General features: G+C 38.9%; 1 protein-coding gene across 1 annotated transcript in view; it reads left to right on the top strand.

Moving 5' to 3' along the window:
- MROH9 (maestro heat like repeat family member 9) overlaps positions 1 to 11010 on the top strand; it is a 40330-nt gene extending 29320 nt beyond the window's left edge. The window contains exons 14-19 of the mRNA XM_006097863.3: positions 400 to 576; positions 4188 to 4340; positions 4427 to 4540; positions 5138 to 5240; positions 9541 to 9603; positions 10772 to 11010. Of these exons, the coding sequence (XP_006097925.1) occupies positions 400 to 576; positions 4188 to 4340; positions 4427 to 4540; positions 5138 to 5240; positions 9541 to 9603; positions 10772 to 11010 (849 nt within the window). The remainder of the gene's footprint in view (positions 1 to 399; positions 577 to 4187; positions 4341 to 4426; positions 4541 to 5137; positions 5241 to 9540; positions 9604 to 10771) is intronic.
- Positions 11011 to 12584: the final 1574 nt, after the last annotated feature.

Below are 12584 nucleotides of genomic sequence, written 5' to 3'. Positions count from 1 at the left end.
AGACCAATTTCCCTGGTTTAAATACTCCCAGCATGACTGACTTCAAGCTATCAAAGGGACATCATTAAACATAGAGTTGGGAAGAGGTGCACCATAGCACTTCATACAGATATAATACAGGTAAATAACCTCAAGGGCATATAAGAGTAAAATATAGTAAAATAAATAGGAAGTGATGTTTTGAGTATTTATTGCCATTGTTTTTGTTTCTAAATTTATGACATTTAACTTTTAGTAGTGATTTCTAATGATCAGCTCACAAAATTTTTGGCCATTGGCTCTTGTGAGCCAGCTCCAGCACCCCACTGCATGCTGCCCAAATGCAGAAGTGTGCATACCAAATGCTAACTCAAGTCTCCTGCTTCCCAAACCCCACCATTTTCCTCCTTTCATATGTAGATAGAAAGTGGCTGCAGCTTAGTGTTATCCATCCTGGATGCCTTCTATTCCAAAGACAAGACTGTTGTAATTCGGGCCTTGTTTACCCTTCGAAGACTTTTAAACAAACTGGACAAGGTGACCTACTCATCTCTGTGTACCAGAATTGCTACCAGCTACTTCCCTCTGATGGATCATGTGAGTTACACAGTGAGATGTGTGAGATCATTAGGTTTTATAGTTCAGCTGAAGTACTAGCTGAGGCAATGTTATTATATCCCAGAATAAGACAACAGAAGACAGAGCCACCATTTCTTTTTGAGATAACAATATTAGTCAGGTAAGTACTGTCTTTTTTTTTTAATGAAAACCTGGAAAAGTCTACCCATAAGAAAGGAGAATTAAAGAATAGCCTTTGTCCTTGGATGGAAAAGAAATTGTAGCTAAGTGGTTATATATTGGTTAACCCTGGATCTGGATTTCCTGGGTTCCAATCCTGCTCTGTCTCTTACTAGCTATGAAATCTGGAGCAGGTGATTTAGTCTCTTAGTGTTCCAGTGTCCCAACTATAAAAGAGAGGGTGTAGCAGGTGTCTTGAAATGATATATAATGCCCCAAATGGGTTTCTTATCATCATATAAAACTTTTAGTTAAAAATACCTCATCAAAATGTTGTATATTTTGAAAATCCTCATTTTGTATGTTAAATGTGTTCCAGACAAGTTGGATGACAGTAATTTATTTTAATAAGCAAGAACATTTGGTATGCCATGAGGAAATCTATTTTTTAATTTATCTTTATTATTGAATGGAATCTATTTTTAAAGGTTGTTGGAATGAGTTGTGAACCAGAGAATTATTTCATAGTAAATTATCTTACCAAAATTTATATTCTTAATTACTCAGATTTCACAGAAGAACACATATTAACACGTTAAGCGCCCTGTCAGTCACCGGTGATTGACACTAAACTTTCTGTCTGGAAGACAAAACAGGCTTGGCGCTTAATGTGTTAAACTATAGAAAGAAGGAATTTAGTGGCAAAAAATCCTATATAATAAAAGGCTAATATGCAAATCAACTGAACTGCAGAACAACCGGTCGCTGTGACATGCACTGACCACCAGAGGGCAGACGCTCAACACAGGAGCTGCTCCCTGGTGGTCAGTACGCTCCCACAGGGGGAGCGCAGCTCAGCCAGAAGCTCTGAGCTGGGCTCATGGCTGGCAAGTGCAGCAGCAGTGGCGGGAGCCTCTCCCGCCTCTGCAGCAGCACTAAGGACCCCTTGGGGGATGTCAGACTGCTGGTTTAGGGGAGCAGGCCTAAGCCGTCGGTGGACATCCCCCAAGGGCTCCTGATTGTGAGAGGGCACAGGCCGAGCTGAAGGACAACCCCAACCCCCACCCCTGAGTGCACAAATGTCATGCACCGGGCTTCTAGTTATTTTTATAAAGGACATAATGATAGTAATAGTAATAATAATTGTGGTTAAAATTTATTGAGCATTTACTATGGACCAGGTATTATTATAATGGATTTACATCCATTATCTCATATAATTCTCTAAACAACTCTATTACTATTATCTAGGTTACATATACGAAAACAGGCAAAGAAAAGTGAATAGGTAGAATATGCATGTAAAAAGTTTTTTCAAAATGAAATTATGCCCAGCCAGTGTTGCTCAGTGGTTGAACGTCAACCTATGAACCAAGAGGTCACAGTTCAATTCCCGGTCAGGGCACATGCCCAGGTTGCAGGCTCAATCCCCAGTACAGGGAGTGCAGGAGGCAGCTGATCAATGATTCTCTCTCATTGTTGATGTTTCTATCTCTCTCTCCTTCTCTACCAAGTATCAATTTACCCTATCATTCCTTGAAGTTAGAATATTGGGAAAGTATTAGGATATTAATGAGCCTATGTTACCATGTTTCTCCATATTAAAAGTAAAAAAAAAATGATCACACTTATTCAATCTATGGGAGACAAAACTGGGATTTCAACAGGTACCAGGGCATGTCAAAGCTCTTTCCACCTGCCTATATATACAGGCTGTTTCCCAAAAAAGTAAACACATACTTTGAATAATTATAAAGGCAGTGTTTATTAAAATACATTCCATTTTCAAAATTGAGCTTTATCGGATGTTAAAGTGTGTATACATCTTGGGGGGACACGCTGAATAGCCTTTCTGTGGTTAGCATGTCTTCCTGTAGTCCAAGGAGTCAAACAGGTAGCCCATAGATGGTTGCAACTTGCAGGTGTGTTAAGTTTAGCCCTCAAACAGAGTAAGTTTGATTTATTAAAATGTATTTTTATTGATTTCAGAGAGGGAGAGAGAGATAGAAACATCAGTGATGAGAGAGAATCATCTGCCTCCTGCACACCCCACACTGGGGATCAAGCCCGCAACCCAGGCATGTGCCCCAACTGGGAATTTAACCATGACCTCCTGGTTCATAGGTTGATGTTCAACCACTGAGCCACGCCAGGTGAGCATAAGTTGATATTTTTAAACTGGGAGATTGCTCATAAAAATCTGAATTGTGAATGAAATGTCAGAAGGTCTTGGAATACTGGACCCCACAAACCCACTAGGCCACAGTCTGCGGGAACAGGGTGTCTTTGAGAGAGAGGCCAGAACTCTCTTCTGTCCCCCATTCCATCATCTCCCTGCTTTCCTTAATGCCTCCCAGTTGGTTCATTTAGATCAGCGGTTCTCAACCTGTGGGTCGCGACCCCTTTGGGGGTCAAATGACCCTTTCACAGGGGTCGCCTAAGACCACTGGAAAACACATATATAATTACATATTGTTTTTGTAATTAATCACTATGCTTTAATTATGTTCAATTTGTAACAATGAAAATACATCCTGCATATCAGATATTTACATTACGATTCATAACAGTAGCAAAATTACAGTTATGAAGTAGCAACGAAAATAATTTTATGGTTGGGGGTCACCACAACATGAGGAACTGTATTAAAGGGTCGTGGCATTAGGAAGGTTGAGAACCACTGATTTACATAATTGTCCAGCCCCTGTGACATGATTTAATAGCCATTGCTTTTGGTTTAGAGTAGACTTTGATACCCATTAATGTAAACCCCTGGGAAGGAACATATTAGCCATTGGGTTTTTTGTTGGGAATATTTCTGATATATTCCTGAGGACAGAAAGGAATAGATTTTTTAAAAAAATATGAAATCATAAACTTTTCTGAAAAACTGGGAGGTAATATTATATTTTCAAAATCTGACCTCTTCTCACTTGCAATTTTTCTCTTCTAGAACCTTTATAATCCAATCACCTTCCCATTTGGCATAAGCAAGCCCTGGGAAACCTGGTTCTGTCAGCATGCCAAGCGCTCCCATTGCTATTCACTGGCCACGCTGCAAAGGGCTCTGGCATTTGAATGCAGCATGGTTACTCTACGTATCTTTAGAAAAATTATCTCCAAGTTCAACAGGTTATTGAAATGTCTATGTTTATGACATTATGCAATACTGTCTTCCTAAATTTAAGAAACTTACTGTTCACATTTGAAAGGCAAGCTGAACTCTGGTAAGTAAATCTTATTTAAAAGAAAACCACTAGCTGACTCTACAAACCCAAAGTGAAGCTTTTCTAAAAATAGCTTATAATTATTTCATATACGTGTATGTGTGTATAGACATGTAAAATACATACTTATGCAGTATACATGCACATACAGGTATAAATAGATATAAATGTTATGTCACACCGTTTAAAGAAAGAAGACCTAGAAATACCCTCAAATGCGACTTTTCTGTGCACAAATCACAGACTGACGCAGGCATTCAGAGCATGGCCATCCGGCACTTTGGCGAACTGCTCAGGGACATGAACCAGTACACCTGGATGTTGAACACCGTGGTTCTTGAATCCCTGGTGCCTCTGATCCTGTTTCTAGAGGATATAGAGACAAGAGTCGTGATGGTAAGTCCTGCCACCTCGTTTTCCTTAGCTCTGCAGAGACGCGCCTTGAACAAAGAGATGCTCACCGACCGCTTTCTGCTTCACAGGCGTGTAAACACACACTGGCGATCTGCGCCTTGGAATTAAAATGGCCAGCATTTCCACAGTTCATGGAGCATTACAGTTTTGAGATGGTGGTGCTCAACATCTGCAACAATATTGTAAGTGGCCCTTTGGTGTTTCCTACCGCGCATTTTAGAAAGAACAGGAAAGGATCTCCAAAACGGTGGAAAGGTGTTGGGGACAAGGGTGAATCTTGGAGAAGGAAGGCGAAGAAAAATGGGTGATAACGGCTAGGGCTTGCGGCCAGAGAAAATTCACATTTCCCCCTTCCTCTTCCTCAACACTGATCCTCTCTAGCCCTTGTTCCTCCAACCCAGCTGCATGGATCTTTGGGTGGGTATAAAGGTAGGAACATCTTTTCAGATCACCAGAAGAAAAAGTGGAAATATCTGGTCACTGCCTAATGAGCTGGTTCTCTGACACCGGCATGAACGGCAGTGACAGCTGGAAGCATGTTAACTGCTAACCAAAGGCTGGAAACACAGGGGCGGGGGCGGGGCGGGGGGGAGGTTGGAATCATATAATTAACTGAATGATACCTGCAAACAGAAAAGTTCATACATAGAAATCTCAAGTTTTAAACTGGACCTTATTTGATATAAGGAATTAGGTTCTTTTCTCTGGAAGCTTCTCTGAAAGGGAGCAAATGTACTTTTTCAACAACTGAGAGTGTTTTCCCGCCTATTTATTCTCAGTTTATTTCTCACGGGAGCTACATTACAGATTTGCTATCTGATAGCTTAGGATTCCTGAGGAGTTCCCGAGTATACCTGAGGAGAGCAGCCCTTATTTTAATAGGTAAATAAAATCCAATTCTCATTTCCTCATTTGTCTTAAAAGGTATAGCGAGAAGTCTTCCTTGAAAAAAATTAGAAATTTTTTTGCTTATGATGGACAGGACCCATCATGGTGGTGTCTATGATGAATAGAGGTCAATATGTGTGAATAGCATAAAGTTATATTTTATACTACACAGTGAGTATAGCTGTGTGGTTAAATTATTATGCAAAGTATATTCAAGAAGGGTGATTTAAAAATTTAACAGGATGGCATGCCACTGCTCATTAATCCCCTTCACTGCTGAAAAATCACCACCCAAGGAATAAGATTAATATCTAAAAATACAAGCACAATCTTTAACAAAACTTGGGCATCAGTAACCGTAACTCTAACAGATGAGAAAGAGCTATCAAAGTAGAAAAACAAAAGGTAGGGTTGGGGGCATTACAGGAAGATTCTAAGAGAAGATAACTAAAGTTTTCAATCTTGGACAAATCACACACACACACACACACACACACACACACACACACAATCCGGTGTCACAAGAATTAAATTTCAAACCAGAAAAAATTCCTTCTACTCTGAATTCTACCCTGGTACTTTCCACAAACTATACTCTGTATATAACTATTGCAAGATCAAAAAATAAGTAATTTTTAGAAAAAGAAATGGCATTATTTTTCTACAGAGGTATTTCTAGGTGGGGAGGAGAGGGAAGAAGAAAGAACGATGAGAAACAAATTTTATAAAACCTTTCTACAGAGCAGATGAACATCATGATAAAAATCTACATGCCCGGCTGGTGTGGCTCAGTGATTGATCATCGACCTATGAACCAGGAAGTCACGGTTCAATTCCAGGACATGGCACACGCCCAAGTTGCGAGCTCAATCCCTAGTAGGGAGTGTTCAGGAGGCAGCTGATCAATGATTCTCTCTCATCATTGATGTTTCTATCTCTCCCTCTCCCTTCCTCTCTGAAATCAATAAAAATATGCACTTTTAAGAGAAGATAACTAAAGTTTTCAATCTTGGACAAATCTGACCAAAGAGGTTTTTTTCCCACTAGATTAAAAATCTCCAAAAATCTTAAAAACTTTATTTAAAATAAAGATCTAAAATATAGATACAAGCACACAGTCAATATATGATGGGGTAGTGGGAGCACATGAAAAACATGCTTCCAAAGCATAGGAGACGCGTGTAAGAAAAAAATATATAACCATCACAAAAGAAAACTGCATTGCAACCAGCAGAAGAGAAAATATATATTGTTGAAACCCCAGTAAGGGACAAGGAGTACAGGGTTGAGAAATACTAGCAAATGAAATGAAAACCAGCAAGAAACAGTTTGAAAAATTAAGGAGCAGTGATTAGATATGGAAGATTTATAAAAGAGATGCAAAAAGGCACAAATAAATAAATAAAAGAAATAAACAATGCGAACAGAAAAAAGCAATCAAAGATATAATTTAAGGAATAAAATAGACTTGGTTCAATATACCGAGATGGTAAATAATTTTTTAATAAATATTTTATACAGAATGCAACATTAAAACATTTCTGGGTAAAGTTATGGAAGTTAAAGAATTCTTTGAGAAGTTAAGCAATAAAAAGTCACTTATAAGTTTAAAAAAAAATCTGGCATTTGATTTCTCTATTTCAGTTTTAACCTCTAAAATAGAGGATGCCTACAAAATCCTAAGTGGAAAAAAACTGTGACTGAAAAATTATACCCAACTATGAAGATAACAGGAAAACATTTTCAAAAAACACAAGAACTCAGGATAAAGCGTTGCCATGAATCCTTGAAGAAATCATTGAAGGATGGAATTCAGTCAACTCAAGAATGAATGGCTAAACTATTGCAAAAAGAAATGCAGTATTTACTTAACTGTGGGGTCTACACCAATTCTTGCTTTTCTCTGGGCCTCTGCAGGCTCTATGGTCTAAACCCCCCAGCTCCCTTGCCAGTTTGCTTCCAAGTGGGTACAGCATTTAGTGCCCATGAATTCATTTAAAGGGCAAGGATATGCTTAATATTCAGTAATAATTCTGACAATGTTACTCAAAAACTGTCCCATCAAGAATCCCCACTGCACATCTGTTGAGAAATACCAACCAACAAGTTCTATGTAACTGAAAATAAAAATGCCAACCGATAATTTCATAGATCTTGCCAAGTCTATTCTAAAAGTATGCAGAAGAGTGAAAGGCCAAGATACTTCTGAAGAAAAAATGAGGGCTACTACTCCCACCAGATATAAAGATTTATTATAAAGCTACAGAATTGTAGACAATTTGTTACTCAAGCAAAGATGGACAGAACAGTGAAACAGAATGGAAAGCCTAGAAATAGACCCATACATATACAGTGACCCTGCAAAGCAGTAGAAGCAGAAAAGGACAGTTTTGTTTCTTGTAATGGTGCTGGGTCAATTGTACAGGTACATAAAAAAATCTTGGCTTGTACTGTATGACATATAATTCCAGTTGGATCTACAATCCAAAAGTGTGAAAGATAAAACCATAAAGCTTCTAGAAGTAAATACAGGAGAATATCATTATATAATATTCCTGAGGCAGGCAAAAATTTCCTTTCAGACCCAAAAAATTCACTAACCATAAATAGAAAAAACATTAAATTGGACTATGTTAAAATTAAAGATCCATGTTCATTAAAAAAACACACAATATAAATGTGAAAGTTTAGCCACAGGGTAAGAGAAGATATTTCTAAGGCGTGTAACAATGAAAAAAATTAGTATCCAGAATTTTTTTAAATGCCTACAAATAAGAACAATATAGGCTACTATATATAAAAACAGGAAAGAGGCTTACTTGAATGCACATGTCACACAAAAAATATCCGAATTACCAATAATTATACAAAACTTATGAATTATCACAGAAAAGTGAATTAAAATCACAATGTGATACTACCACCAAACCCATTAGAATAACTAAAAAGGAAAAAAATTAACAAATGATAACAAATGTTAAGAGTGTGGAGCAATGGAAATGTTCATATACTGATGTGGGGAGTAAAAATTGGTACAACTGCTTTGCACTGTCTGGCAGTAACAACTGAAGGTGAACATAGCATATCCATGGGTCAGTAAATTCACTCCCAGCTGGATACCAAACATCAGTGCATACAAATGCATACCAAAATCCATATATAAGAATGTCCATAATAATAACATTATTTAAAATAGACCAAAATTGGAAACACACATTGACCATCATCAGCAGAATGGATTAAAAAATGCTGAATTCATAAAGATAAAATATCACTAGTACATATTTCAGGCTTGGAGTACCATATGATCTATGTCAGTGATTTTCAACCACTGTGCTGCGAGAACTTTTAAAACATGAAATACCTAACTATTTAATGGAGGGCACTAACCTCTTTTCCCTTAGTGGTTCTCAACCTTCTGGCCCTTTAAATACAGTTCCTCATGTTGTGATCCAACCATAAAATTATTTCCGTTGCTACTTCATAACTGTAATGTTGCTACTGTTATGAATCATAATGTAAATATCTGATATGCAGGATGGTCTTAGGCGACCCCTGTGAAAGGGTCGTTTGACTGCCAAAGGGGTCGCGACCCACAGGTTGAGAACCACTGCAAATAAATGACAACAGCCAACACAACAATAGCCATCTGGTGTGAATGAATCAAAATTATTTTTTTTTATCAGAGCGACAAAAAATATATATTTTTTGGTATGCTGCAGAATTTCAGTAACTAGTTTATGTGTGCTATGAGATAAAAAAAAAAAAAAAGTTGAAAATGGCTGGTCTATGTCACAAGTCTACTGGTGTGAGTGAAAGCAACCAGAGATGATACGTACACTATGAGCCGATGAGCATGGCTATGTTTCAAGAAAACTTCAATGGCCACTCCTGCCATGTAGCAATGAAAATAAATGAACTATTGCCCCATTAGAGAACATGGATGAATCCCAGATAATGTTGAGCAAGAGAAGGCAGACCCAAAAGAATGTATTCTGAGGGATAGAGGAGCAGATTGGGAAAGAGCATAAGGAAGACTTCTAGGATGCTAGGCATGTTTCATTTAGGTGGTAGCTACAAGTCTTAACCTGTGCAATTAGTTTGTGTGCATGTTTACACACATACATATTTTTCAATAAAGAGTTTTATTAAATTAATAAGTATGTGAGAGCACTAAAAGAGGACCCAAGGATAATCTAGAGATGCTTTGCTTTGAAGAAGGCAATGATAATAGCTAGATAACATCAGAGAATGTATTTTCATAATGTGTTCTGGGGTTTTATTTTGTGTATAGGGTACTTGGCAGTATCGGGTAGACATTTACTGCTCAGAGATGATATTGAAGTCATGCTTGAGGGTAAGTATTGAAGGTATAATGAAATCTTCATACACAGGTCTAAATAAATTCACTATTTGGATTCTAGTCACATGAGTTCTCTAAAGGTGCCAGGGATGGGAGGAGGGTGATGGCTAGGGGGGAATCAAAGGAAGAACTAGGTTAAGAGGCATCCCTTTTCCCATTCTCTCTCTCTCTCTCTTTCCCCCTATTTCTTTTTTTTAATAATTTAAAATATATTTTTATTGATTTCAGAGAGGAAGGGAGAAGAGAGATATGAGAGAGAATCATTAATCGGCTGCTTCCTATATGCCCCCTACTGGAGATCGAACCTGCAACCTGGGCATATGCTCTGACCAGGAAGTGAACCATGACCTCCTGGTTCATAGGTCAACACTCAACCACAGAATCACGCAGGCTGGGCTCCCCTATTTCTTTTTAAGGAAGAAAGAAAGAATTTCCCACAAACCCAGGACCTGCAAATAATGATATTAGCATGTCATCTATAATAATAAAAGCATGATATGCTAATTAGACCGGATGTCCTTCCGGACGTCCTTCCAGACAAAGCCGGGGCTGCGAGGGAAGCCCAGGTCCCTGGAGCTGGAGGGAGGCCAGTGCCGGCAGCTGGGGGAAAGAAGGCCTATTCTTGCACGAATTTCATGCATCGGACCTCTAGTTATATATATAATCCCAGACATTTTTAAAGAATGTAAGTTATTACATGGTTATTTTCAAAACAACTCTAACTGTTTTATAACTTTTTTCACTTATTCATACATAACAGTGCCAGGGATGGGAGGAGATTGGTGGTTAGGAGGAGAATCAAAGGAAGAACTGGGCTCATGATATCCCAATTTTAAAGTAGTTCCCTATTAAAGAACATTTAGACTGAGTCCAACTTTTTTCATTATTATGAGCTATATTGAACCTCTTCATGAATATATGTTTATGCTATCTAGAAAAATGCTCAGCACATAATAGACACTCCATAAATGTTTAGTGAATATTTCCATTTTTCTTTTCATGATGTCTAGATAAAACTTCCTGGATGCTATCAAATTAATAAAAATTGGGGGTGGGGGAGGAAAAGATAGAGGAGGACTCTGAAAGGTGGGGCTGTTCAGAGTTAGAGCTTCTCAGACTCTGAGACAGATGCCTTGAACTAAGGGCCCTCCTGCCATTACAGCTATCGAACGAGTGCTTCAGGATGAAGACCCTCTGGTTGAGGAGTTGGCAAAAATAACCTACGGACTTTTTAAGAAAATAGCCCATAAAATGACCTCCTCGGTTATTAAACAAAGCTTCCGAAGACTGTTTAACTTTATCTACATCAAAAAAGTGAAGCTTCTTTATAATTATCACTCGCCCGGAAGTTCCGTGGAGATTAAAGAAACTGATAATTATGAAGAAGATGTAGAAGAATGAGACATTTGCCAGTGCCTTGGAGTACAACTCAGAAGAGGAGCGGTTTTCCCTTTCCCTCTTGATAACCTGAGTCTATATGTAGATGCTTTTCTGAAGGAAAAAGGATATAGGAGCCATTTTACTGTTCCTTCTTAATTGTCTTCAAATATAGAAATATGTTGCCTCTCTAGGTCTGACAGTGATCAGAAGCCTAAATTCATCAAACTCACTAATAAATTTGAAAAATCACACAAGCAAAATGTTTGATGAGAAGCTCTTGGAACTCAATTTAACCAATAAGCATCTATGAAAAACCTTCTGAGGGCCAGACACTGTGCTGGGCAGTGGGGACCCCAGAAGGGTCCCATCTTCAGGAAGGTCGCAGTCTAGTGATATTCAATCTGGATTATTTCCATCCTACTGGGATGAATGTTGCCATAATTAATATTCACAAAGGAGAAAATGGAACTTACAAAGGAAGAGGGACGGGGCAGGGAAATGTATGTCAAGTAGAGATACTGAAGCAAGAATAGTTGTGGGGGCAGCTGGAGAGTTTGTTGTTGATACAAGTGGGTAAGATGGGTATTAAATTTATCAGGCTGATCACTTCGTAAGTTATACAAATGTCTAATCACTGGGTGGTGCACCTGAAACTACTATATTATATATACATCAACTGTAATTTAAAAAGGAAAAAATTGTTTAAAACAAAAAAGAATGGGGAGAGCTGAGACCCACAGAGAACATTATGCTGTGCTAATGGCTTTAAACTTTTTGAAATGAAAACTAGATTGTCAACCATCGTTGTTTCCTATTGCCACCAGGATGCAGTGTAATATGTTGACCTACTTTGTACGAAAGCTGGTAGATAAATGCTGATCTTCTTGACTAAAGTGACCTTGCTTGACTAAAAGGCCCAGGCTCATTCTACACTCCTCCACTCCTGTATTCCCACCCAGAATAAACCACTCCAGCCACAGGAAACTGCTCTGTGCGGTGAACGCCCCCTTTCCTCTGTCAATTCGGGTGTTGTGGCTTTGGAATGTGTCAACTTGGAGTTCATGCACATTCTCATTTCTCTGAGGGCTCCCTCGCTGGTGTGGGGCAACAGAGCTCCACCCTCCTGCAGGACCTCCATCAACTTCTTTCTCTGACTTTTGGGCCAGGTGGGTTTAGCTCTGCTGACAAAGGACACCAGCATCTTCTATTTAACACCCATATGATCAACATCATCGATGTTGGAAGCAGAGATAGACTGACATAGTCCCAAGCGTGTGGTTCCACCTTGCTCTTGCTCTCCCACTTAACACCACCCTCTCTTCCTGTCCTGTCCCAACTACCTGCCCTGTGGGCTTCATGCTCCAGCACCAGATATGAAGACGGCAGCTTTGTGGAGACCACACTGAAGGGGCACCCACAATTGCTTATGGCCAAATCCCTGGTTCTGCTTCTCTAATTTAATTCCGACAGACAGATCTGAGATGCATTTTCCAGGCCACCTTGATCAAGTAGGTGGGTGTGGCTGTTTGCTTCTTTCCCTTTAACACACTTGTAACCATGTTCCAGACTAATTATATGATTTACAGTTTGCTCCC

The sequence above is a fragment of the Myotis lucifugus genome, unplaced genomic scaffold (assembly GCF_000147115.1).
Source record: "Myotis lucifugus unplaced genomic scaffold, Myoluc2.0 scaffold_211, whole genome shotgun sequence".
NCBI classification, from domain to species: domain Eukaryota; kingdom Metazoa; phylum Chordata; class Mammalia; order Chiroptera; family Vespertilionidae; genus Myotis; species Myotis lucifugus.
This window is presented reverse-complemented; position numbering and strand designations above follow the sequence as displayed.